This window comes from Quercus lobata, chromosome 6 (genome assembly GCF_001633185.2).
Source record: "Quercus lobata isolate SW786 chromosome 6, ValleyOak3.0 Primary Assembly, whole genome shotgun sequence".
Classification (NCBI taxonomy): Eukaryota; Viridiplantae; Streptophyta; class Magnoliopsida; order Fagales; family Fagaceae; genus Quercus; species Quercus lobata.
Window position 1 is genome coordinate 53,802,896 of NC_044909.1, and position 26,636 is coordinate 53,829,531.

The 26,636-nt window shown below is 34.9% G+C and overlaps 3 protein-coding genes and 1 pseudogene across 30 annotated transcripts in view; 3 read left to right on the forward strand and 1 right to left on the reverse strand.

Annotated features, from left to right (window-relative positions):
- The window catches only part of LOC115995366 (G2/mitotic-specific cyclin-1-like), a 43,413-nt gene extending 24,721 nt beyond the window's left edge, over nt 1–18,692 (forward strand). For 2 of the 26 annotated variants that reach the window (XR_004093341.1, XR_004093338.1), the window contains exons 9-15: nt 10,695–11,368; nt 12,354–12,381; nt 13,817–13,922; nt 14,059–14,117; nt 15,822–16,112; nt 17,557–17,990; nt 18,081–18,692. Coding sequence is in view for 20 of the 26 variants with exons in the window: in XM_031119897.1 (XP_030975757.1) it covers nt 10,695–11,368; nt 12,354–12,381; nt 13,817–13,922; nt 14,059–14,114 (864 nt within the window). In the remaining 6 variants the exon portion in view is untranslated. Of the gene's footprint in view, nt 1–10,694; nt 11,369–11,899; nt 13,923–14,058; nt 14,118–14,251; nt 14,499–14,561; nt 14,649–15,821; nt 16,113–17,556; nt 17,991–18,080 lie in introns of those variants that run through there. The other 24 variants (XR_004093340.1, XR_004093339.1, XM_031119897.1 and 21 more) reach the window with 24 other exon arrangements.
- LOC115995365 (protein GRIP-like) overlaps nt 1–26,636 on the reverse strand; it is a 44,133-nt gene that overhangs the window by 12,145 nt on the left and 5,352 nt on the right. Inside the window, exons 9-22 of one of the 2 annotated variants that reach the window (XM_031119894.1) lie at nt 25,417–25,525; nt 25,256–25,335; nt 24,213–24,341; nt 24,021–24,121; nt 23,264–23,397; nt 23,045–23,142; nt 22,828–22,947; nt 22,676–22,703; nt 22,472–22,530; nt 21,807–21,878; nt 21,685–21,732; nt 21,283–21,388; nt 21,088–21,146; nt 20,241–20,607 (exon numbers count right to left, since the gene is read on the reverse strand). In XM_031119894.1, the coding sequence (XP_030975754.1) occupies nt 20,500–20,607; nt 21,088–21,146; nt 21,283–21,388; nt 21,685–21,732; nt 21,807–21,878; nt 22,472–22,530; nt 22,676–22,703; nt 22,828–22,947; nt 23,045–23,142; nt 23,264–23,397; nt 24,021–24,121; nt 24,213–24,341; nt 25,256–25,335; nt 25,417–25,525 (1,251 nt within the window). In that variant the 3' untranslated portion in view covers nt 20,241–20,499. Of the gene's footprint in view, nt 1–20,240; nt 20,608–21,087; nt 21,147–21,282; nt 21,389–21,684; nt 21,733–21,806; nt 21,879–22,471; nt 22,531–22,675; nt 22,704–22,827; nt 22,948–23,044; nt 23,143–23,263; nt 23,398–24,020; nt 24,122–24,212; nt 24,342–25,255; nt 25,336–25,416; nt 25,526–26,636 lie in introns of those variants that run through there. The other variant, XM_031119895.1, reaches the window with a different exon arrangement.
- LOC115995364 (putative disease resistance protein RGA3) lies at nt 5,094–10,608 on the forward strand. 2 transcript variants are annotated; one of them, XM_031119892.1, is made up of 4 exons: nt 5,094–8,874; nt 9,002–9,292; nt 10,074–10,317; nt 10,440–10,608. In XM_031119892.1, the coding sequence occupies exon 1, from the start codon at nt 5,264–5,266 to the stop codon at nt 8,165–8,167; it is 2,904 nt and encodes a 967-aa protein (XP_030975752.1). In that variant the 5' UTR covers nt 5,094–5,263; the 3' UTR covers nt 8,168–8,874; nt 9,002–9,292; nt 10,074–10,317; nt 10,440–10,608. The 2 variants fall into 2 exon arrangements, with proteins under 2 accessions (XP_030975752.1, XP_030975753.1); XM_031119893.1 differs by having other exon boundaries at nt 10,178–10,317.
- LOC115994538 lies at nt 14,212–14,991 on the forward strand (annotated as a pseudogene).

Here is a 26,636-nt window from a genome sequence, read left to right on the forward strand (position 1 = left end):
CCATACCCACACAAAAAAAAAACTATTTCTAATCCAAAAATTTCAGTAAAAAAAAAAAAAAAAAAGGCTAAAACTCGAAATTTTTTCCTCAATTCTGAAAATCTTCTCTACTCTCTCTTCTCTACCCTTCTCTTCCACCAAATGCAATTCTCTACATCAGCTTCCTCCAATTTGTTTTAAAAAGAAAGTCCAACTCCTTTGCTCCACAAACTCTATCGTCTCCTTCTTCTTCAACTCTACCTTGATGCCGTAGTCGCAGTGGCAGTAGCGAGACACTTCATGTTTTCAAATCAATGTTCTTAATTTCGTTCTGTGTTTATTTTTCCTCACATCAATTATCAAACATAAAACTTCAGATTTGCTACTAAATGATTTGTGAGGGAAAAAAAAAAAATAGAAGAAAGAATTCAGCCATGGGTTGGGATGGACGAAGAAGCATTCCCGTTCTTGAAGGCTTGCATCTGTACTTTGTAAATATTAAAAGGTATAGTGAGATGACTAAATAAGGAATTTTATTTCTAAATAATATTAAATATTAAAAAATTTAGTTAGTTGACACGTTTCAAAACAATGTTGAAAACTAGCACCTCGAGTATCTAAAACTCGAGTTCCAAGTTAAAAATCGAGTTTTAAAGTCTCAATTTGTGGAAATCGAGTTTCACTTCTTCTTCCTCACGTTCTTCAGAGTGTCAGATTGTTCTTCGTTCTTCGATGGTGGATCTAAATACGTGCCTCTTCAAATCGTCTCTTCGTTCTTCAGATCAACTCGGATCTTGCCTCTTCAAATCGTTCTTCCTCTATTTTTCTTCAGATCATCAGATCGTTCGTCGTTCTTCTTCTTCGTTCTTCGACGGCAGATCTGAAGACCAGATCATGCCTCTTCAAATCTTCTCTTCGTTCTTCCTCTTCAGATTAGAGTGAAATCGTCTCTTCGTTCTTCAGATCAGATCGTGCTTCCTCTTCAGATCGTGCCTCTAAAAATTGTTCTTCCTCTGGTTGTGCTTTTTAGAACTCGAGTCTATAAGACTCGAGATCTATAGATTGAAATCGAGTCTATAAAACTCGAGATGCTAGTTTCCAACTTACTTTCTAACGCATCATAACTTACTATATACTCCCTCCTCATTGTGCTATTCTGCACATTCCCCCACTAAATGAGACTTAGAAATATAAAAAGGCAAAAGCATTGGAATGTGATATCACGTGGGTAGGTTACTGGACTTTGGGAGTGGAGAAGTTTCATGATTTATAAAATTATAAATATACTAATATATTTGTTTATTTACAAGAAAATCCAAAATGTGAATTATTTTTTCCTCAATAACCATTTTGATCACATTATTATGATTTTCTTTTTTGAAATATTGTAATAAATAAAATTCATTAAACTATATCATTTGGCTTAATAATAGTCATATATAAGTAATATATATGACTATTATGCTGTGTATCCAAAAGTTAAGTCATTTTGAATATACACCATTGTAAGTTACTTTAAGACATCTTCCCCTCTTTCTTTGTATATGTGTTAAAATACTTTGTATTTTCAAAAAATAAAAAATGAAAAATATTACATCGCAACATTTGTTGGATTATTGAATTCTAATTTTTATTTTTAATTTTTTGTTTGATCGATATTTTCCAAGAAAACGTTAATGCTAAAACAAAAAGAAAGGTAGTAATTTAATGTTTCATATCGAATTTTTAAGATTGGAATCTAAATATGTGACCAAAGAGGTTACAAAAGTTATATTTGTAAAACATTCATATAAAATAATAAGTCATATTCAATAGCTTTCTCGTGCATCGCACAAGTTAGCGACTAGTTACTATAGTAATCATGTATATTGTAGCTTTCTATTCTAATATTTTAATTTTTTTTTCTCACCTCTCCTACTCTCATCAGAATATCTCTTCCTCTGCCTCTCCCTTTTATTCGCTCTCACAAAAACCTGCAACCCAACACCACCTATATCCAAACACAAATCCTATCCAATTGCCACCACCACCAAAACGTGTTACAACAACGAAAAATTAACTCAAAATCAAACCATCAATGGAAAACCTATAACCCAAACCCATACTAAAATCAAAATCAAACTCAATGGAGAAAGAGAGATTTGAGAGGAAAATGAGATATCTCCATCAACGGAAAACCCATAAGCCCAAACCCAAACCCAAACCTAGTGGAGAGAGAGATTTGAGAGGAGAAAGAGTGCTAAGGGTTGAGAGGAAAGAGAAGAGAAACCTGATAAGTGATGACTAATGCTAAACGAGAGAGAGAGAGAGAGAGAGAGAGAGAGAGAGGACAAAAGTGGTATTAAAAAATATAATGAACATGATTATTTAAGTAAAATGGAAGGTAGGATAAATGATTTGATGTTGGTGTTTTGTAAAAGTAGTTGTACAAAATATAAAAAATAGGTTCTTATACTACAATAGAAGAAAAATTTAGACAAACTGGTGTAAATGCTCTAAAGTGAGGGATTGAGGGAGCAACTCTAACAATTTGAAAGAAAAAAAAGAAAAGAAAAGGAATGAGATAATGTAATGTATGGGTGGGTAGTCAATGGTGCATTGATTATTTTTTAGTACATTGAAATTTTAATAATAAATAATTGGCAAACCTTACAATTTTTTTTTAACTAATTTCTCAAACGTAATAAAACACAAATTGTGTTATTTTTAAAAGTAGAATTAAACACCCATGTTATTTTCTGTAGGGTCCATCTTTTTGTTCACCATAGGAGGACTCGTGCTAATTCCATACGAATCAGTACTGAAAAGCATGTGCCCATCACTCCAGCAATGGCACCGAAGATGAAATATAGAGTCCCTATATCCTTGTGGTTAGTGGAGAACATCCATCGGAACGGATTTGTCATAAAATGGAGTGATGATATGGATATTATAAAATTTACTACATAATCTTTACAATTTGATGTGTCATCAATTAAAAAAATAATTCATATATTAATTTATTATGCCTTTAATTTACCAATTACATTCATCACATCAATTTATGAAAGTTATGTAGTAAAATTTGTAGAATCCTTAGATTTTTTTTTTTCAATTAAATTCACTATAGCTATATTGATGAATTTCATTGCACAAATTTAATACTCCTTTATCCTTTTTGTCTACTTCTCGCATTAATTCATATACTTATTATTTACTTTGTGTGAGTGAATATGTCCATATCTCAAATCTACTTCTCTTGCTAATTTATTTTAAAAGAGTGTCTCATTCTACTTTGATAGATAATTACGTTGCAATGCCTTTAATAAAAATTTATTTTATGCTTTTTCTTTGGTTGCTAATTTATTAAATTTGTGTAAAGTATAGGTAAAGGTTTTATGCTAGATTATAATTAGTTGAGTGCTTTGTTGGGATAATTTACTTTATAATGGTTTTTCCTTTGGAGTGTTCTTCGCGGTTTCCTATTGATTTTATGCAATTCGTGACACATTATTTTACATACAATTATGTTTTGGAAATTGATGTAATTGGATTAATTGAGCTAGTTGACTGATATTTGAACTTTTGACCTACTTGTTTGAAGAGAAGTGTTTTATTTACAATTTTTTTATGATACTTTCACAACAAGTTTTAAGTAATAAATTGTTATTAGTTTTAATTTAAACTCATTATTAAAATTATTATTTTTATCTACTAATAATAGTCGATAACAATCTTTACTTAGAATTTGTTGTAAACATGTTATTTTTCTATTTAAAAACATCAATATGCAAATTTCGTAATATAAAAAAAAAAAGAAATCAAACTTTACTCATTTTCTCTCTCACGAACAATTTTTACCACTTTACTATTAAATTTTTAATTTATTATTTTTAAAAATATTTTTATTTAATAGTTGAAATTAAATCTACCATTAAAAGCAATTGCATCAATCCCAATTCCAAAACACTTTACTTTTGAAAAGATAATTCCGCGTTCCGTTCGCGGGTCCCAATTACGCGTTTGTTGAAAATACACCAATGAGCCTTATCTTCACGCGTTGAAAGTGCAAGTAGATGGTTTGTGTTCCCTCCTGCTTCTATTTAATTTTTAATTTATAATTTTTTAAAATGTTTTTATTTTTTATTTTTATTTTTTTTGAGAAACAAAATGTTTTTATTTAATGGTTGAGTTTGGTTCTGCCATTAAAAGCAATTGCATCAATCCTAATTCCAAAACACTTTACTTTTGAAAAGACAATTCCGCCTTCTTCGTGGGTCCCAATTACGCGTTTGTTGAAAATACACCAATGAACCTTATCTTCACGCGTTGAAAGTGCAAGTTGATGGTTTGTGTTCCCTCCTGCTTCTATTTAATTTATAATTAGTTTTGTGCTTTGTTGGTTGGGTGGCAAAAGCAATCCTAAACTTATTTTTTTATCCAAATTCGTTCATTTTAATTAAACCCAAATTTATCTAATTATTAGCTAGGTTAAATGGACATCAACTTAATTAAACTCAATGTTAATTAAGAATAATTTACTTTATAATGGTTTTTCCTTTGGAGGGCTCCTCATCGCCATTTTCCAGTGATTTTATGCAATTTGTGGCACATTATTTTACATACAATAATATTTTGGAAATGGATGTAATTGGATTAATTGAACTAGTTGACTAATATTGGAACTTTTGACGTATTTGTTGGAAGAAAAGTGTTTTGTTCAAAATTTTTTCACAATAAATTTTAAATGAAGTTTTATCTATCAATAATAGTCAATAATAATCTTTATTTAAAATTTGTTTTGAAAATATTGTAAACATATTATTTTTTTAGAACAGATGTGCTAATTTAGCAATCTTTAAAAAAGAAAAAAAAAAATCAAACTTTACTCATTTTCTCTCTCACAAACAATTTTTACCACTTTAGTATCTAATTTTTAATTTGTAATTTTTTAAAATATTTTTATTAAACGGTTGAGATTGAATCTGCCATTAAGAGCAATTGATCAATCCCAATTCCAAAACACTTTACTTCGGAAAAGACACATTTCATCTACCTTTTCAGTCAAAAAAGGAAAAAAGAAAAAGAAAAGACACATTTCCGCGTTCTGTTCGCAGGTCCCAATTACACGTTTATTACACCAATGAGTCAATGAACCTTATCTTCATGCGTTGAAAGTGCAAGTTGATGCTCTGTGTACCCTCCTGCTTTTATCATTGTTGCTGTTGTCCTTAACATCGCAATTCTTGTATTGTTTCCAAATACTGAGAGCTTGTATCTAACTAATCGTAGCACCAAACCAAAGATGGCGGACACTGTCATTAGTGCTGTGCTAGGCAAGCTAATTCCAGTTGCTACTGAGCAGATCAGCCTTGTTTGGGGGTTCGAGGAGCAGCTGAAAGAACTTCAAGACTCATTGACAACGATTCGAGCTGTGCTGACTGATGCGGAGAGAAGGCAAGTGAAAGAAGAGCTTGTGAAGCTCTGGTTGCTGAGGCTTAAAGACGTTGCTTATGATGTTGATGATGTGCTGGACGAGTTTGCTTATGAGATTCTCCGACGAAAGGTTGAGATCCGAAACCAAATGATGAGAAAGGTATGCTTCTTCTTTTCATTTTCAAACCCTATTGCATTCCGAATCAACATGGCCAACAAAATTAAGACTGTGCTCAAATCTTTGAAAAAGATTAACGATAATGCAAAAGAATTTGGATTTGCAAGCGCGGGATCAATAAATGCAATTCCTGAGGTCATTCCAGGCCGAGAGACAGACTCCTCTCTTGAGGATTCAAAGATTGTAGGAATGGGAGATCATGTCTCAAAAATAGTAAACTTGGTGCTTAATGCAACCAATGAACAGCTGTCAGTCATTCCTATAGTGGGAATGCCAGGTTTGGGGAAGACAACTCTGGCAAAACTAGTGTGTAATCATGAGCTAGTACAGAGGAATTTTGATGAAATAATATGGATATGTGTCTCCAATGATTTTGATGATAAGAAGATTTTGGGAGAGATTCTTGAATCCCTTACCAAGAACTCATGTACGTTGCAACAGAAGGATGCAATACTTAAATGCCTAATAGAAAAGTTGCAAAAAAAAAGATATCTTCTCGTTCTTGATGATGTTTGGAATGAAGATGATAGGAAATGGGATGCTTTAAGGAGTTGTTTGTTAGGAATTAATTCATCTGCAGGAAACAATGTTATTGTAACAACCCGTAGTGACATAGTGGCGAGGATCATGAAGACGATTCATCAGCATGAGATGGAAAAACTCTCAAACGATGAATGTTGGTCCATAATCAAGAAAAGAGTATCTACAAAAGTAAGAATTCCACTAAGTCAACGTCAGGAGGATATTGGAAGGGAGATTGCTAAAAGATGTCAAGGGATTCCATTAGTTGCAAGGGTTTTAGGAGGGACAATGTCTAATAAGATTGAGGAAAGGGAATGGTTGGCAATTCAAAACAGTGAGGTTTGGAGTTCCTTGCATGGTGAAAATGAAATCTTATCAATACTAAAATTAAGCTTCGATTGTCTTTCACCATCTCTAAAAAGTTGTTTTACATATTGTGCCATATTTCCTAAAGATTATGAAATGGGAAAGGAAGATTTAATTCAACAGTGGATGGCTGAAGGGTTTCTTCAACCATCGCAAGGAAATTCTTCTGAGATGGAAGACATTGGTAACTACTATTTTGATATTTTGTTGGCAAATTCCTTATTCCAAGACAAAAAAATGGATTATTTTGGTGATGTAATAAGTTGTAAGATGCATGATCTTGTACATGATCTTGCCCTCTTAATTTCACAAGAAACCTTGCATTTAGGGGGCAATGTGAGGGATGACATTGACAAGTCTCACATTCGGCGTTTATCTTTTGTATCCAATGACGGGACAACACCAACAATCCCACTATCTAGAGATGGCATGCATAAATTGCGCACAGCTTTTTTGATTTATGCTAATCTTGGGGACAAGTTATTGGACTTAAAATTTGTACGTGGTCTAATATTATCTGGGAGTGGTATAATATTATCTGGGATAGGAAAGAAAAAAATTTTCAAGTCAATTTGTGAATTTAGACATTTAAGGCTTCTTCAAGTCGAGGAGAGCTACATCAGTGAATTACCCAATTCTATTACCAAGCTCTACCACTTACAAACTCTAGCAATCGAGTTTGCTCCTGGTCTAAGAAAGCTTCCAAAAAATCTAAGAAATTTGACTAACTTGAGACATATTAAAGTTAGTCATGCGTACATAAAACAAATGCCAATCAATATGGGGCAGTTGACTTGCCTTCGAACTTTGCCTTTCTATTTCATCGGTCAGGAAACTGGTCATCGAATTGAAGAACTAGGATGCTTAAGCCAGCTCAGAGGAGGATTAACTATCTTCAATTTGGAGCATGTGAGAGATAAAGAAGAAGCCAGAACTGCAAATTTAGTGGGAAAGACGAGAGTACACAAGCTGGAATTCCATTGGTGTAGTGAAAGAGTAGGCAACAACAATGATGAGGATGTATTGGAAGGCCTTCAACCTCACCCACGTTTGAAAAGCTTAAAGATAGAAAATTTTGGGGGTGAGAAGTTCCCTTCATGGATATTAGCGGGTGATAATAGTGGTGGTGGTTTGTTTCTTTTTAACCATCTGTTGGAAATCCTTTTAGTAGATTGTAATAAATGCGAAAAAATTCCTACACTTGGTCATTTACCATGTCTCAAGTTTCTTCAAATAGAGGGAATGGATAATGTGACATGTATAGGAACAGAATTTTACAACAGTTACAGTGGTGTGGGATCAAGTACCGGTAGAGATGGCAGTGGTAGAAATGCGTTGTTCCCAGCTTTGAAAAGGCTTGATTTGCAGCGTATGCCCAATCTAGTGGAGTGGAAGGACCCGATGGACCCAACAACAACAGGAATGCTGTTTCCTTGCCTTGAGGAGTTAACCATTAAAGAATGTAGAAAACTGATAAGTGCTCCATGTCATTTTCCGTCTCTTAAGAAATTAGATATTCAGAAAACTTGCAGTACGACATTCAAAAACATTATCAGCAAGGTTACCACGCTTATGTCCCTTGAGATTTATGATATTTCAGAACTTTCTTGTCTGCCAGAGCATTTATGGCAAAATAATTCTACGAATCTAATGTCTTTGAAGATAGAGAGTTGTGCTGATTTGGTGTCCATCTTTGCTGCCGCATGAGGATGATGTATGTGCGCCTTGCATGTCTCTCCAATCACTTTGTATTATCAAATGTGAGAAATTGAGTCATTTGCCAAACACACTGCAAACCTTCAATTCCCTTGAGAAATTTGAAGTAATCAGTTGTTCCAATGTGATGTATTTTCCCAGTCTACAAGGTGTGGCACCCTTTCTTCGAACTCTACGGATATCATTTGGTGATGAAGTTTTCCCGTCTGGGCTGCAATCCTGTACATCTCTTTCGGATTTGAGGATAGGGGAATGTCCTAATCTGAAATCAATTCCAGATATGCCAGAATTACATTCTCTTATCCACTTAGCGATTTGGGATTGTCCTAATCTGATATCAATTGGAGATCTACGAGAATTGCAGTCTCTTAACCGCTTACGAATTATCCATTGCCAAAAGTTGAGGCATCTACCAGATGGCTGCCTCACCCGCTTGAAGCAATTGTGGATTGGTAAATTTTGCGAGGAGCTTGATGTTTCCACGATTCTCTGTTCCATCCAACACTTGCAGACATCCCTTGAAGACCTTGTATTGTTTGGGTGCGATAAACTCAATACTCCTCCGGACGAAATTCTACGCTTCACTGGTCTCAAACGTCTGTCAATGTATGGATGTACATCAGAGAGAACTTTTTATAAGTGGTTTAACCGTCGCATGCCTCATCTTGATGTGGATATTTGGGCTACCGAGTTGGGCAGTAAGTTTACTTATAACTTATTATATCCTCTTCTACACTCTTCTCAACAATCTCACTTCTGATTTAAGTCAACCTAACCTAAGACTATATTTTCCATTTCGTTTCCCCAAATTTGTTTGATGTGTAGGGCTATGGTACGGCTGGTGGGAATATTGACACTATGGAATTAGAGAATTTTGCACGAGGTGATTGGTTAGACTCTGAACAACTACCGTCTGTCTCAGTCTCAGACATGGTGGGTGGGAAGATTAATGGAATGGAAAAACTTGTTGCTGGTCCATTAGGTAGTGAAAAGAAGTGTGAAAATGAGGAGGTTTTAGTAATGGAAGAATTTGTAATTATTATCTATTATGTTCCGCTGGAAGAATAATCAATCAAATAATCCACTCTCAGCTAATGGAAGTTCATTATAGAGCTGGTTAGTTTTCTCAAATCTATCTTCCCTCTCACTTTGACATTTTATTTTCTTTAGAAACAAACACACATACATGGGGAGAGAGATGGGTTTTAAAACAAAGGAACACCATGAAGTCCACTCAAATACTATGATATATTTTAAGGGAGGATCATCTGTTACTTAACAAAACAAGAAAAAAAAAATTGTTATCTACTGTTTTTTTATAAAATTATTTTGCCATGATTAGTGTAGGTACTGGGTTTAACTAATATTTTGTGATTTGATTATACCAATCATACATTGGCATACATTAAGCTTTTTCCCATTGAAAATCCAACTAATTAAATTGAGAATTTGAGATTTTAAGAGGCATATAAAGTGTAGGACTTTTTCAAGTCAATGGAAGAAACTACTTTTCTTTTGCTTGATTTTAGAGTGATACTTGCATTTGGAGTAGATAGTTCTTCACATCGGGTTCAAGTTTTGAAATACTTGTTTGGTTTTATACTCTTCCATGCTGTGGAGATTTGGTTTGAAATTTACATCAACAAAAAAAAATTCTCCAAATTTTCTGAATATTAATACCTAGCCATGTACAATTTATAATGGTGAACGCATGAATCTTTTGTGCTTGCCTGGTTCTATGTTGTTGCATTGTATCTCATATTAGATAGTTATTCCGAATCATCATTGATTGTCGCATAGTATTACACTTCGTACATAGTTGAAATATCTCTTTACCATTTCTAGAGTTAAAAGTAATTTTATCTGTTATTAATGGTGCTAATATCTGCTCAAGTAGAAAAAGGAAGGTCGATTCAAGACCTGCATATAGTACTTACGATTGCGAAAGGCTGATGCAATGCTCACCATATAATGGAAACTACAAATTTATTATTTCTCCAGTTGTCCCCATCGAAAGGAAAGATGTACCAAGGGAAAAAAGCCCAAGTGGTCCAAGATTTTCCACATTTAATAAAAATAGAAACTTATGTCATCCAACTGATAGCATCTTGAAGTTTATGTAATATCATACAAATCCACTGGTATGTCAATCTGAAACAAACTTCTTATACTTTCTCTTGTTTGATTGTTTGAATTAACAAGTCCATGATAAGTTTGAAGTCATGAACGAAACATTGTTCTTTACGGTTAATTTAATTGACAGATTTTTATCCAAGCAATCAGTACTAAGAAAGAAACTTCAGTTGGTTGGCTTGGTTTCCATGCTCTTAGCATACAAGTATGAGGAGGTTTCTGTTTCTGACTTTCTGTAGTTGGGGATTTGATTCTTATATCAGATAAAGCGTACAAAAGGAAGGAGGTTCTGGAAATGGTACTTTTCTTTGGTTATGATTATGCCAACGCTATAAGATATATCTTATAATAAATTATTGACCTCCTGCTCTTCATAAATCTGCAGGCATTCAAGGAGGCACAAAAAGTACTCAAAATCAAGCCTCTTATTTGGTCTGGGAAATCTGAAAAACACACAAAGATTCCATCTTTTCACGATGTGGAGCAAAACCCAGATGCCAAATTCTTGCATATTTGTGCAAATGAAACCATTTATGGTGTGGAATACAAGGACTACCCAAGTCCTAAAAATGGTATCTTGGTGGCTGATATGTCTTCAAATTTCTATTCCAAGCCCGTAGTTGTGTCTAAGTTTGGTTTCATATATGGTGGAGCCCAGCCATCTGGAGTCACCATTGTGATCATCAAGAAAGATCTGATTGGGAATGATGGGATTTACATGTGTGTTTTGGCGTTTGAGGATTTGTTGGATCAAGAAGGGTTGATTGAGGTGGAGAAGAAGAACAAGAAGAAAGCTGAGATTCTGTACAATGCTTACGATGGGAGCAATGGGTTCTATAGGTGCCCTGTGGAGAAGTCTGTGAGGTCATTCATGAATGTGCCTTTCACTTTGGAGAAGTCAGGGTTGGAGGCTGAGTTTATTAAGGAAGCAGCTAAGGAGAATATGGTTCAGCTCAAGCGGCATAAGTCGGTTGGGGGTATGTGTGCTTCTATATACAATGCTATGCCATTGGCTGCAGTTGAGAAATTGGTTGCTTTCATGAAGGATTTCGAGGCAAGGTATGCTTGATTTATATTAAAGATTTATTTTTCTTTTTTGATGATTTTGTAGCATGTTTGTAATTGAAGGTGGGTGGGTGGTGCTAGCTAGTAGTTTTGATTGTATTGCAAGAATGATGAATGATAGTATTGGTTTTGATGTCCAGCAAGAGAAGTTTATTATAGTGGTTTAGGCGTTTTTAGATGATTTTGTCATGCAATTTGCAAAATCATAAGTGTATGACAGTTATGATTTGGTGATTGCCAAATTGGTTATATGGATATCTAGTTTTCAAGTTTTGATGTTCAATTCAATAAAGAAAGATCCTGTTCTTCATAGCTCCATCCTTGTTTTTGTTAGCATTTCAAGAATGTGAATGATCTCATTGCTCGTTCACTTGCAACAACCTCTTTTGGCATTTCTGCCACTTCTTATATCTTTGAAACCAATTCTGCTTCTTCTTTTTTATTTAAAAAAAACGTTTATAGCTATAGAGTGGAGGCTGAGGACTGGGGTTTTTTTTTTCTTTTCTTTGTTGGGCATTTTGAAAGAGAAAATTTGTAGTTTCATCTTTACAGTCATCTATGGTGGATTGAAGGCTCAAAATGAAGCATCTTCTGGGCAGGCTGTACAAAAAGAATTGGATGAGCTCAAATTATGATATGAAAGGTTGAAGCTACCTTGTATCTTCTTGTTTTTGGGCTTGGATTAATTTTCAGTATATTTATATTGTTGTTCTTGTGTTAATTGGATACATAGCTTGTAGGAAGATCGTTCTAGGTTGCATGATCTTGCAGATCGAATGATTGAGGAGTAGGACAAAGAAATCTCTAACTTCTTGATGACAATAAGGATCTTCATCAATCTTTGGAATCAAAACCACCTGTCCGTTTCCTTCTTTTGTCTTCTTAAATATTTGTTAAATTTCACCTGATACTTAACACTTTCCCATGACTTAGATTTAAATATTCTAATACTTGGCCTGGCAATGATTAATAATCTCAGGTTGATCACAATGGAAATCACTACACAGGTATAAAGCCATTCCTGTTACCACTTGTCAGCACCTGTATTAGTTAAATTTAAGTTGAAAGCTTTTCTCAATCTATAAAAGATCAAACCCTTAGGGTAGTTGGTGAGGTCTTAACATATCCTTTTTCTCTAACTGGAATTATCAGCCATGCAAAAGCAGGATGCACAGAATTTAAGTTCTTCTGCAGCAGAACAGTAGATTCTGGTATAAACATTTCTCTCAAAAAATTGGTTCTCATTTAAACTGTACTTTGTTGAGTCTCCCAATGCATTTATTATTACAGTTTAGCAGGTAGCCAATTATATCATTGAGCTGCAAATTTCAACCAGCTCTGATGGAAAAATTTTAGTGCCTGATTAAGTGAGCTCTATTCATAAAAACCCACATAAACTAGAAATATTTATTTTGGCACCAGTTTGTATTTCTAATCACATGTTCTTTGATTTTTCCCCCAAAACTTTATTGCTTGTACCTAGGCTTTATATATCTTGATGAACTTTTGTATTCATTTGTTAATTGAAGTTTTTGTGGATAATGTTCAAGTAGTCGATGTTTATGCTTTTGAATAATGATCAATATCACAATAGCCTTTATTTTCATAAAAATTGTTCCAGTATAGCTTTTAAAAAAAAAAGTGTTTTCCATGTGCCTCAAAATCAAGTACTACTCAAATTATAAGTCTTTGGGTGCAATTTTGCCTGCTTTCTTATTTATTCGGAAGTAGGGGATAATGAGTGCAGGAAGCCATGCTGAAGGCTGAGCTTTGCAACATGGAAAGAATGCAAAAGAGGGAAGGATAGATATGGCATATTTGAAATTTTTTTCTGAAAGCTTCTTGAAACAGGTATCTCTACTGAAGATTAGCTGTTGATGAAATGGAAGTACAGGACTATTACATGTCTATGAATATATGTAGGGAAGTTTTTTTTTATAAAAAAAGTATTTTCCATGTGTCTCAAAACCAAGTACTACTCATATTATAAGTCTTTGTGTACAATTTTGCCTTCTTTCTTTTTTATTCGGAAGTGGGGGAAGGGGAGTAGAGCATCTCATTAGTTTATAATAGAAATTTGAACATAATGAGTGCAGGAAGCTATGCTGAAGGCTGAGCTTCTCAACATGGAAAGAATGTAGAAGAGGGAAGGGTAGATATGACGTATTTGAAAATTTTTATCTTAAAGCTTCTTGAACAGGTATCTCTACTGAAGATTAGCTGTTGTTGAAATGGAAGTACAGGATTATTACATGTCTATGAATATATGTAGGGAAGTATTTAAAAAAAAAAGTGTTTTCCATATGCCTCAAAACCAAGTACTACTCATATTATAAGTCTTTTTGTGCAATTTTGCCTTCTTTCTTCTTTATTTGGAAGTGGGGGGAGGGGAGCAGAGCTTCTCATTAGTTTATAATATAAATTTGAACATAATGAGTGCAGGAAGCCATGCTGAAGTCTGAGCTTCACAACATGGAAAGAGTGCAGAAGAGGGAAGGGGTAGATATGACATATTTGAAAAATGTTTTCTTAAAGCTTCTTGAAACAGGTATCTCTACTGAAGATTAGCTATTATAATCACAAAAGTAAATTTTGAATTTTATTCCCTTTTGCCGAAGAAGTATGTATTTTGGTAATGCTAGAAAACGTGGTAGTTTTAATTATAATGATTATTGCCACAACAGGTGAAGTGGAGGATCTACTACCCGTGATTGGAATGCTGCTTCAATTTAGTCCTTAAGAGGTAAAATTCTCAGTTTGTATTAGATGCTCCATTTTTATTGGGTATTCTGATTTAAGTCATGGTCTCTATTTTATTCTGCATAATGAAATAAGTCATGGTAAGCTGCCCCTTAACATTGAATGCCTGGCTAGCAGGCAAAGATGGTAGCCTAGGGCCAAACCTGTCAGTCCACTATGTTTCCTTGGGAGAAAACTTGCATAAAACTTCAGAAGTGCATTTAGATAAGATGTGCAAGTATGTCTTTTCTGACATTGTTTCAAGTGATGATGCTGCATTGCAGCTCGGTACATTATGCTAGAATGTGTTCAAGCATATATTAGAAACTGCTCTCTCAAAAGTGGCAATGAGGTTCAGTACAGCATCTTGAACCATCTGTTAATTACTGCATGTTGCATGCAAATGCAAATTCACAAGTGTCAACAAGTTTGGTTTCATAAATGCTAGAGCCCAGAAGAATGTGGGGCCATCTAGAGTCACCATTGTGATCATCAAGAAAGATCTGATTGGGAATGATGGGATTTACATGTGTGGTTTGGCGTTTGAGGATTTGTTGGATCAAGGAGGGTTGGTTGAGGTGGAGAAGAAGAACAAGAAGAAAGCTGAGATTCTGTACAATGCTTACGATGGGAGCAATGGGTTCTATAGGTGCCCTGTGGAGAAGTCTGTGAGGTCATTGATGAATGTGCCTTTCACTTTGGAGAAGTCAGGGTTGGAGATTGAGTTTATTAAGGAAGCAGCTAAGGAGAATATGGTTCAGCTCAAGCAGCATAAGTCAGTTGGGGGTATGCGTGCTTCTATATACAATGCTAAGCCATTGACTGGGGTTGAGAAATCAGTTGCTTTCATGAAGGATTTCTAGGCAAGGTATGCTTGATTTATATTAAAGATTGAAGCACCCTTTTCTTTTTTCTTTTTTGGTGTTCTTGTAACACGTTTGTTATTGAAGGTGGGTGGGTGGTGCTAGCTGGTAGTTTTGATTGTATTGCAAGAATGATGAATGATAGTATTGATGTTGATGTCCAGCATGAGAAGTTTATTATAGTGGTTTAGGCTTTTTTAGATGATTCGGTCATGCAATTTGCAAATTCATAAGTTCATGAGAGTTATGATTTGGTGATTGCCAAATTGGTTATATGGATATCTAGTTTCCAAGTTTTGGTGTTCAATTAAATAAGGAAAGATCCTGTTCTTCATAGCTCCATCCTTGTTTTTGTTAGCATTTCAAGAATGTGAATGATCTCATTGTTCATTCACACGCAAGAAGTTTCTTGCAACAACCTCTTTTAGCATTTCTGCCACTTCTTAGGTCTTCAATGACTCAGTTGTCTTTATATGCCAGAATCAAAGTGTTATACTTGTTTCATATCAAAATTTCGGATTTTTAATTTTGTCAATTGAGATATCAAATTTTATGAATTGTTTCAATTTGAAGCATATGTTCATCACTGTTATTCAATTCCGTTTTAGGCAATAAGAGTGTTTACATCAGTGTAGCTATTTTAATATTTCAACAAACATATAGCTAAAGACAAAAAACTCACGCATTAGTCTCAATATTTTATCCCACAATTTTAACATGGGAATGTACCCTCGCTAGACCTGGCGATGCTTTTTCATTCGCTAGACAAAAAAAATCAAACAACATTTATTTTTCTCTTTCTTTCTTTCTCTCTCTTCACTCACTCTCCGCCTCTCTCTTTGTAGTTTTGGAGCTCTCGAGTTTGCACAAATTTTAGCAAGAGGAGGTGGTTGATCTCACCAGTGCAGAGGAGATTTTTGGACGGCAGAGATTGACCCACAAACTCATATGATGCCTTTCTCTCTCTCTCTTCCCCAAATTTTATTGATTTTAGCAAGGAGGAGATGGTCTGCGGCTTGTGGGTTTGTGTCTATGGTTGTGTGTTTGGTGGGCTACGGACAAGTGGTGTGGGTGTGCCGCAGAGACTTACAAAGAACAGATGGGTTATAGTTGTTTTGGGGATATGAAGGAAACAGGTATGTTTGGAGGAGTTTGTTGGAAGTGGTGGACTTGCATCGTTTAATTTTTCTTTTTTGATGACTGATTATTGGCTTTGAGTGGTATATTTTATAATCTCTGTAATCCTTGTTGGTATTTTTCAATTTTGAGAGTTGTTGGAGGCTCTTTTGGTAACTGAATTTCTGGGTTTTGGTTGGAAATTCTTGCTTGCTTTGTGAAGTTTTCGAATTTTGAGTTATTGGGTAGTTTTAATTGATGGGTTTATCAATTCTGAATTTTGAGTTGTTGGGTAGCTTTGTGAAGCTTCTGAATTTTGAGTTGTTAGGTAGTTTTAATTGATGAGTTTATTAGTTCTGAATTTGAGTTGTTGGGTAGCTTTGTGAAGTTTCTGAATTTTGATTTGTTGGGTAGCTTTGTGAAGCTTCTGAACCAACAACAACATTCTAGCCTTTATCCAACACTTAAAAATCAAATATCTTTGCTTGTAAATAGGAATATATTTGAGAAGAAACCCCTTTTTGGAGCCACTACAGATTTGTATATCTAGAATTAATTATCACAAGAACCTTGTTAGCCAACAGCTATACAGGAGCTTCCCTACGACATCTCCCTTCGTTCCTAACAGAGGGTTAGATAATAAAGTCTGTTAGGTGTCGAATTGAATTAGAAATTTGGTGGGTGTTGGATCAATAAATGAAGCTTTTCCATTTTGAGTAACTGACCTGGGATTGAATCCAATGTACACTAAGAAATCTTGAAAAGTAAGATGGGTGTGTGGGTTTGTATGTATGTAGAGGTGTTGGTGAATTGGTTCTTAACCTCATCCAGTACTCACCAATTGTAAGCATTACTAGTTGCAACCTGGAAATAAATCATACTACATTACCCATTAACTTCAATTGGGTTTGTGGGTTTGTATGTTTGTGCTTTTATTTTCTCTTTTTTGATGACTAGGTTTAAGATGAACTCAACTTTAATGTTTGATTGTTTTTCAAAAAATAAAAAGGTATCAAGATTGCACACAAAGATCATAAAAGTTGAGAGAAAAATCTGTATGTGCATTATATTGAATTAATTTAGTTACAAGAAGCTGTGTCCATATAGATGAAAATTAGAGGTAAGAAAGAGAAAGAATGACATTTAGTAACTATATCCACTAATCTAGTAACTAACTTCATCTAAGCTTTATACATATCTTTTAGTGTCATTACAAGAGAACAACCTGTAGTTTAGACAGAATGTCTTCTTCTTCATTCTGCAGTAACTTCAATTCTGAAGCAGCTTCAATTGTTGATTTGTTCTAAACTTCTTTAGTTAAACTTCAACAAAAGGCTTTAATGTTTGGTTGTATTTATGTCCTCTACTAATTTGTCTATCCTTGTGATCCTTTTGCTGCTGTATGTAAAGTTGATTTGCCTAACTTCTTATCATATTGCTGCTTTTTATGTTATTGTTATTAAGGAATGGATTCGCAAATGCGTGGTGATTGTAACTTCACACAGCTCTTAGAAGAGGGGTCTATCATGAAAATTGAATTTATGATGGACTTTCCACAAGATGAAGTGCATACCCAATAGTCTCCACATGAAGTTCAAATGGAATCCATTACTAAGAAGACACAATGGGGTGGTAATTTTGGTCTAGAAGAAGACTGTTTCATTGTGTCTGCATGGCTCAATACTTCATTAGATGCAGTGCAAGGGAATGAACAAAAACACAAAACATATTGGAATAGAGTTTGCGATTACTTCAATAAAAAGACATTTACATCTACTCATAATGCAAACTCTCCAATGAATCGTTGGTCAACAATTCAACTCCAAACTAATAAGTTTGTTGGGATCTTAGCATCAATTGAGATGGCTAATCCAAGTGGTGTGAATGAGCAAAACAAGGTAAAAAATTGTTGCTCAAAGTAGTGTCAATGCATTAATGCACCATTACTGTCTATTCACTAATCCAATTTTTATTTGTCATTTTTTCAGATTATGAAGGCAAAGGAAGCGTATCTAAAGGTCCAAGCTGTTCCATTCAAATTTGATCATTGTTGGAATATCTTGAGGCATCAACCAAAATGGTTGGAACTTGTAGCGAAGCCTCAGAAGCCTCAAACGATGAGAAGATCAACTGCAACATCTTCTCCTTCTAGAGATTAAGAACTCAAGAACTCATAGAGATTAAGAAAATGAAGCATCAAGAACTGGTGGAGATAAAGAAAATGGAGGTTGAAGAGTTGATTCGTGTTAAGAGAGAGAAGCTTCAATTAGAATGAATGATGAAAGAATTGGAAATTACCATGATGGATACTACAAACTTGGATCCAGAGCAACAACAGTGCATTAGCCAACTTTGCCAAGAACTCATTCAACATCAAGAGAAGAGTAATTGGGGAATATTGTTGCAATGTAGCACACTAGTCATATAACCTTTTTGTGCAAGGATTTTGTTGTTAAGGTGTTTCTAAACTTTTCAGATTTTGTTGTAGAGGAGCATGTGCACCATTTGGTCCATCCAGATTTTTGTAATCTCTCATATGTGATTGGAGTTGTCTTTGTCTAGCACTTAGCCTTTCTCTTATTGTTTCTATCTTGTCATTACCTTGTTTATTTTGGTATTTAGTTTTGCTACTATTAAGTATAAAAAATTAAACAAATAAAAAACTTGTCAAACTTTGCAAGTTTTATAAACTAATCATTCTTTTAGTGTCTTATTCTTGTTTTGTTTTGTTTGTATATATTTATTGATATTGCAAAGGAAAAATAAAGGTGATACTATACATTTTGAAATATAAACTATGTAAAATTATTTGTGGGTAATACAAGACATGGTCAAAGGGATTTGTTGGGTGGTTGGGGTACTAGAGACATCGACATAAAATTATTTGCACACACAATACACACAAAAACCTTTTGAATTGAAATCAGGATTTGTCAATTCAAAAACTGAGATGTGTACTTTGTGTAATAAGACTGCCCTAATTTTATTCAGGGAAAACAGAGAGAGAAGAGAATCTTAGAAGACTTGACGCTTTAACATTGAAGATAAAAAGGATTATTACTTATGACTTCTAATTTAATAGTTATACACTTGATGAACCAAGGATATGTGTTATAAATTTCGTCAGGTGGGACCAATCATGTGGTAACTTTGAAGGCTTTTGTTATCTTAACATGGTCATTGAATAATTTAGGCACGATTCCTATAATGCAAGAATAGCATCTGAACTTTACAGTCGTTTATAACTTTAAATGCTGATGTCGGAAGATTTCTTTAACTAGCAGACTGCAATATGCCATTCATTTGGACCATTAACAGAGCAGAAGTTATTTCAACAAACAAAAACCAGTGGAACAATCTCCTTTTTTTTCACGCACTCTTTTACTGACCAATTATTGTCCGGTAAGCATGGAACAGACAGCATCAAGTAATAAGAGGTTCACATCAAAACCAGTAATAATCTATCAGGGTAGGGACCCAAGTGTGTGTTAATTAGATCCAAGCCCCCTCATGCTTTTTTAATCACCAGATTCACCACACTGTGATCAATTTATATGAGACGGTATGTGATGCGCCCGTCCTATAGAACGTGTCTCTCACAAGCATGTGAGCCCTAATTTTTCCTTATGGAAGCCATAAATCACTGCCCTCAGAATCTTAACGAGTCCACCGCAGATACCAGCCAAAGATTTCAGAGGAATTTTAAAATTGAAAGTTGAAACTTATAATGACTCTAAATATAAATAAACTTTGTAGTATAAATGGCTCAAGCCTACTAGCTTTTGACGAAATTGGTTAATGTCATGACGTGTATGACTTAATACCATGAGCTCCGTAACTTGTCTTTCACCCATCAACCCACAAGGCCATTCGTTGAATGATACAAATCACAATGATGACAACAATAAAAGAAGACTCAAATAATAACTATAAAAAAAGGGGTCAAATAAATAAGTACATGAATTGTAAATATTACTAGAAATTGCTATTGACCTTATTCCATTGGTATTGACAGAAACCTCGCTGGAAATTGCCTTCTTGTTTCTCCACGATATAATTCTCACATATACTCTACATTGAATTGTAAAAAAGAAAAAAGAGACTGGGAAAAAAGAAAATAAATTTTTAAAAAAAAGGGCTTGTGTGACTGCATGCAACTCTTCTAGGAAGAGTAACTGAATACTGCCAAAATGTTTCTCCTCCCTCTTGATATTGAGGTATATCATTCTCTCTTTTAATCGTTCTTTACAATATCTGAACCTTTTCACGAACCAACGTATTGTTTTTACAAAAAGAATACAAGTATACTGAGACCACACCTGCGGTGAGCAGCCAACACCATTGCTGCTGAGTTGCAGTAGCAGATAATCCTCATGCAATAAAAGAATACTTACTTATTATCCACTTTTAAGAAAATGAGAATCTTGAGAAAAGAGAACGGGATCCTGGACCATCGCTTGCTGGGCTTGGTGGAACATCTGTTGAGGCACGGTATGCTTGCTGACACTTGTGAATCTGCATTTGCATGCAACATGCAGTAATTAACAGATGGTTGAAGATACTGTACTGAACCTCATTGCCACTTTTAAGAGAGCAATTTCTAATGTATGCTTGAACACATCCTAGAATAATGTACTGAACTGCAATGCAGCATCACAGTTTGAAACCATGTCAGAAAAGACATACATGACTTCAAAAAGGTCAACAAATAGGTACTTGCTCATCTTATCTAAATGCACTCCTGAAGTTTTTTGCAAGTTTTCTTCCAAGGAAACATAGTGGATTGACAAGTTTGGAATGATTACTCATAATGCTATTTTATGGCCCTAGGCTACCATCTTTGCCTGCTAGCCAGGCATTCATATTAACATACTATACTATGTTAAGGGGCAGCTTACCATGACTTATTTCATTATACAAAATAAAATAGAAACCGTGACTTAAACCAGAATACCCTATAAAACTGGAGCATCTAATACAAACTGAGAATTTTACCTCTTCAGGACTAAATTGAAGCAGCATTCCAATCACAGGTAGTAGCGCCTCCACTTCACCTGTTGTGGCAAAAATCATTATAATTAAAACTACTAAGTTTTCTGGCATCACCAACATACATACTTCATCAGCAAAAGTGAATAAAATTCAAAAATTACTTTCGTGATTATAACAGCTAATCTTCAGTAGAGATACCTGTTTCAAGAAGCTTTAAGATAACATTTTTCAAATACGTCATATCTACCCCTTCCCTCTTCTGCATTCTTTCCATGTTGCGAAGCTCAGTCTTCAGCATGGCTTCCTGCACTCATTATGTTCAAACTTCTATTATAAACTAATGAGAAGCTCTGCTCCCCTCCCCCCACTTCCAAATAAAGAAGAAGGAAAAATTGCACACATGGAAAACACTTCTTTTTTTTTTCAACTTCCCTACATATATACATAGACATGTAATAATCCTGTACTTCCATTTTATCAACCTCACATTTTCATTTCAGCTGCACTAGTCTCATAAAATGTTTCTTGGTAGCCAGCATTTCTTTGCTGTCATTAAATACACAAACAATTGAATCTGCAAAAATTCAGACAACTGTATACCTGTTGGCTATGGAGACGATTCTCATGTTCAAGCTCTTCAATTTCCTCCTGAATTGAAACGAAAATCAGAAACTAAACTGGGGGAAAAAAAAACCATTTAATTTAGATTTCATCTGACATACTTGAAGAGCTAAAATATGCCGTTGTGATTGTGCTAGCTCTTCCTCTCTCTGAGCTTGCTGCCTTGCCAAAAGCTGAATTTCAAAAGAAAAATCACCATCAACCAAAATTCTACTTGCATGCAATGCATGAAACAAATTATTCCAAAGATGAACCAATTAGCAAGCATCCATTCATATTAAAGAGAACTTTGTGTATTTGATACGAGTTTCCCAGGAAATTGTCCATCTTCATTGGAGAACTATAGTGATACAGTTTTTTTTTATTTTTTTTTAAACAAAGGCTATTGTGATATCCATCATTATTCAAAAGCATAAACAACGGCTCCTTGAACATTATCCACAAAATCTTCAATTAACTAATGAACAAAAAAGTTCATCAAGATATAAAGCCTAGGTGGAAGCAGGAAAGTTGTGAGGGAAAATGTAAAGAACACAAGATTAGCATACAAACTGGTGACAAAATAAATAAATATTTCTAGTTTCTGTGGACTTTATCTACTCCACCTCACTTCTTCAGGCACATAAATTTTTCCATCAGAGCTGGTTAAAAATTGCAGCTCTATGATATAATTGGCTACCTGCTAAATTGTCATAATAAATGCATTTGCAGACTCAACAAAGTACATTTTAAATGAGAACAGATTTTTTGAGAGAAATGTTTATACCAGAATCTGCTGTTCTGCTGCAGAAGTGCTTAAATTCTGTGCATCCTGCTTTTGCATGGCTGATAATACCAGTTAGAGAAAAAGGATGTGTTAAAACCTCACCAGCTACCCCAAGGGTTAAATTTGTTATAGATTGAGAAAAGCTTTCAACTTATAGTTAACTAATACAGGTGCTGACAAGTGGTAGCAGGAATGGGTTCATACCTGTGTAGTGATTTCCATTGTGATCAACCTGAGAATATTAATCACATTGTCAGGCCAAGGACTAAAATATTAAAACCTAAGTCATGGGAAGTATTAAAAATATCAGGTGAAATTTAACAAATATTTTAAGAAGACAAGAGAATGAAACGGACAGGTGGTCTTGATTCTAAAGATTGATGAAGATCCTTATTGTCATCAAGAAGTTTATAGATTTCTTTGTCCTTCTCCTCAATCATTCGATCAGCAAGATCACGAAATGTATCATGCTCTTCCTACAAGTTATGCATCCAATTAACACAAGAACAAAAATATAAATATACTGACAATTAATCCAAGCCCAAATGCAACAAGATACAAGATATAAGGTACCTTCAATCTTTTATAATGTAATTTGAGCTCATCCAATTCTTTTTGTACATCCTGTCCAGACGATGCTTCATTTTGAGCCTTTAGTCCCTCACATCTGACTGTAAAATTAAGTATAACCTTTTTGAATACTTAACTGGTATCCATATTTCTATGGATTGGAGAAAAGGAAGGAAAAGATGGTAAGAATCATCTTTATTCGACTTAGCATGGATGTCTTACTTCGCCATGTTTCTTCTATATTTTGAACGTTCATTTCCCATGTTTCCTTATCTGATTGGTGGCTAGCATTAGCAGAATTCAGCTTTATTTCTAAGCTCTTGATCTGCTGCTTGGCATTGTCAAGGACCAACTCTCTGGAATAAATATGTAATTGAAGAGTCAAATCAGACTTCTAAGTACGTAAACCAAAATTCAATATATTTTAAGCAAAAAATACTGGTAAATTAAAATTTTCAAATGTGGGAGTTCTGAAACGAATATAACATATAAATTAATAAAAGTTCTAATCACAATAAAAGTAACAGCCTGACTAGCGACAACATGCATATCTTTCTCGCACATCATCTATTCATCATTTAACTCTGCTTGAGTCTGTGCTTAGTGTCATATATTTTGTTCACAGCTGGTCCCAAGCCCCGAAAAAGGAGGAGAGTTGAGGTAGGTTGACAGCTAATGTAAAATTTAGTCAGCTTTGGATCAATTGCTCATCATTTATTTCATGCTTTGGAAAATATTTTATACCAGCATTATCGGCAGATAAAGTAAGGAGAGTTTTATTTATTTATTTATATATAAGTAAACCAAACCGTAGGTAAAAAAGTAAGGAAAGTTTCCATATAAAGAAATAAACTGAACTAATGACCACCCCCCCCCCCCCCCAAAAAAAAAAAAAAAAGATCAGCTCAATAAAGCCTTCTATCCAATTCCATATAGAAAAAAAGAAAAAAAAAAAGAGCCGGCAAGACAGTATCAGCACCTTTCTTTGAGTTCTTTATCATGATTGGCCAAGGCATCCTGAAGATCTTGAAGGACCCTATCCCTTTCTGCAGCTACAGATAATACTTCTTTTTCAGCCTCCTACAGGATCAACAAATGCCAGTGATTTTAACATATGTCTATAATGATCCAGTCTTTACTTCATATTATAAGATAAAGTATAACCATGTACTTTTAGTGCTTCCTCAAGAACTTTAAGCTGTTCAGAGTCTTTAGCTGCAGCTAGCTCTGCATCCTTCTTTTGGAGAAGTGCATGAGCACGAACCTTGTAGGAAGAAAATTCACTTTCAAGGCGGCTGATCTGCAAAGATTTATATTGAGGTCAGGCTATAAATAAGAAAATATTTAAAGCTATGAAGCTTCACAAAAATTGAGCAGTAATTTCACAGGGTAGCTAAGTAAGAATACTATCATCAGCACACGTGTGTGACTATGTGTGTAATTTGTCTCTGGTGGGGAAAGGTTCCTGGTTTGCTGAACATACAACCCAAAACCACCAGTTTGATAACTAGGTGAACAATTTCCCAAGATGAGATCCAGGAATCCAATGCAAGAATAAAAGTTTCTGTCAGTATCTTTGTCCAAAAAATGTACATTGCCAACTCCTAACAAGAATAGAAGTAAAAAATGCCACTTATCAGAAGGTAGAGGGTTGGGTGTATCACTATTTCAAGGCCCCAGTAAAAGAGACTGGTTTCTTTAAATTTTTTAAACCAATGCTAGTAACGAGTGCCTTCAGCCAGAAGATGATGGAAGTTGGATATGCAAGGAACTGTAGCACCAATATATAAATGGTGTAGAGCCATACTCCCAATGCATCAATACTTATTCTACTTCTGTTAAAGCACAATATCAATGAGACATACAACTATTGTCCTCTGGAATCGGTGCTTATGATACAGGAATACTCTCCAGCAGTTGGCAGGCCAGAGCATACCCCAAAATCTGCATTGCATATGCAAATTTCAGGGAACTGCCACTCAATGGCCAAGAGAAAGAGAACATGCCTTTAAGATTAAAATAATTGGGCCCTCATCAGTCATCACAGACATATAAAGGTAAAATGAAAAACATTTTGAAAATAAAGATGTAAAACATATTGTTATTCATTTCCTTACCTGCAGGATTGGAGCTATATTTCATCCTCTCTCTCTCACACACACACATTAAGAATGAGTTCAGAAATCATGGAGGGAAATAAGAATAAATTGATACCTCCTTTTTGGAAGCCACTAATTCTGCATCTTTAGCATTTAGGATCTGGGCTTGTGCAGACACATCAGATTCCAGCTGACCTGCCCAATAAGAAAAGCATGAACATTCACTTCACATATATGAGTAATCTGATAAAAGGAAAATAATGGATGCAAATATACTTCTCATTTTTGCAACTTCAATTTCAGCACGTATGCAATTACTCTCAGCAAGTTCCAGTTTAGTCTTAAGTGCCTGGGAGGCAGCTTCCCAGCTCACCTTTTCTTTGTCCTGAATAACAATAAATGCCATATGAGCGTAGAAAAGAAATACATATGCATGTCCCTAGCTATATAAATGAGATAGTCATAACAACTTCACAAAGTTTTGTCCTGAAATAAATTGCCATGTAGTATCCTTTCTTCTAATTCTTTTCATTTTAATGGAAGCCCACCCCATCCTAAAGAAGCACAAAGGGAAACCCAGAACTTGTGTTCAGCTAATAAATACTCCCTCCATCCTGTATTATTGGTCCTGTTGAATAAAGCCAACTTCTCAACTTTTGAAAGGAACATAATTTAATCATTTTCTTTCAAAAGATACAAGTTTCCAAAATTATTTAATCATTTTCTTTATATAAACCTCAATATTGGAGGCTGTTTGGTAGCAATTCTAAAGAATTTATTTAAAAGTAAACCTTTTCATTTTTGGATGTTTTTAAAACAAAAATGTGTTTGGAAAAATTTATTATTATTAATTTTTTTTGAGAAAAGCAAAAACAAAAAAACATGTTCGGTAAAAAAGCCTCTAAAAAAAATTTATTGGTGCACAACCAGCAATAATCCAATACAAGAGCAACCATCCATGGTGAAGCATAACCCCACAAACCAGCAACACCTCCTCAAAGTCGCCATCACAATCCACCCACAAGAGCCACCATCCAGTGGTACACAACCCCCCAATCCCACAAAAACCAATTGGCAAACCCCAAAATCCCACCTCCATCAAGGTCCAGATAGCAAAAACCCCAATTGGACGCCATAATAACAAAAACAAGACTTTGTCGAACACCACGGCAAGGCTTGTTGGGAGTCGACAACTGGAGCCAATTATACTGTGCCGCCATTGAGAACACCAGAAAGCCGCCTCATGGAAACCACTGAACCAAATCGGCAACTATAACTAGACTGAGTTCATCTCAAGATGAATTGCACACATCCATCAGCAAAGCCAGTACACATGGCCATCACCGAATCCATACCTAATTCTCTTCCACACAGCCATTATCATCCAAAAGGCAGTGGCTAATGAAGGAGAGAGAGAGAGAGAGAGAGAGACCTAAAATTAACCATAAAAGCCACCTCCTCTTTTAGAAAACAAAAACCTAATCCTAAAGACATCT

Coding starts and splice junctions, on each gene's coding strand:
- LOC115995364 (XM_031119892.1), top strand. CDS start 5,264: ATGGCGGACACTGTCATTAGTGCTGTGCTAGGCAAGCTAATTCCAGTT.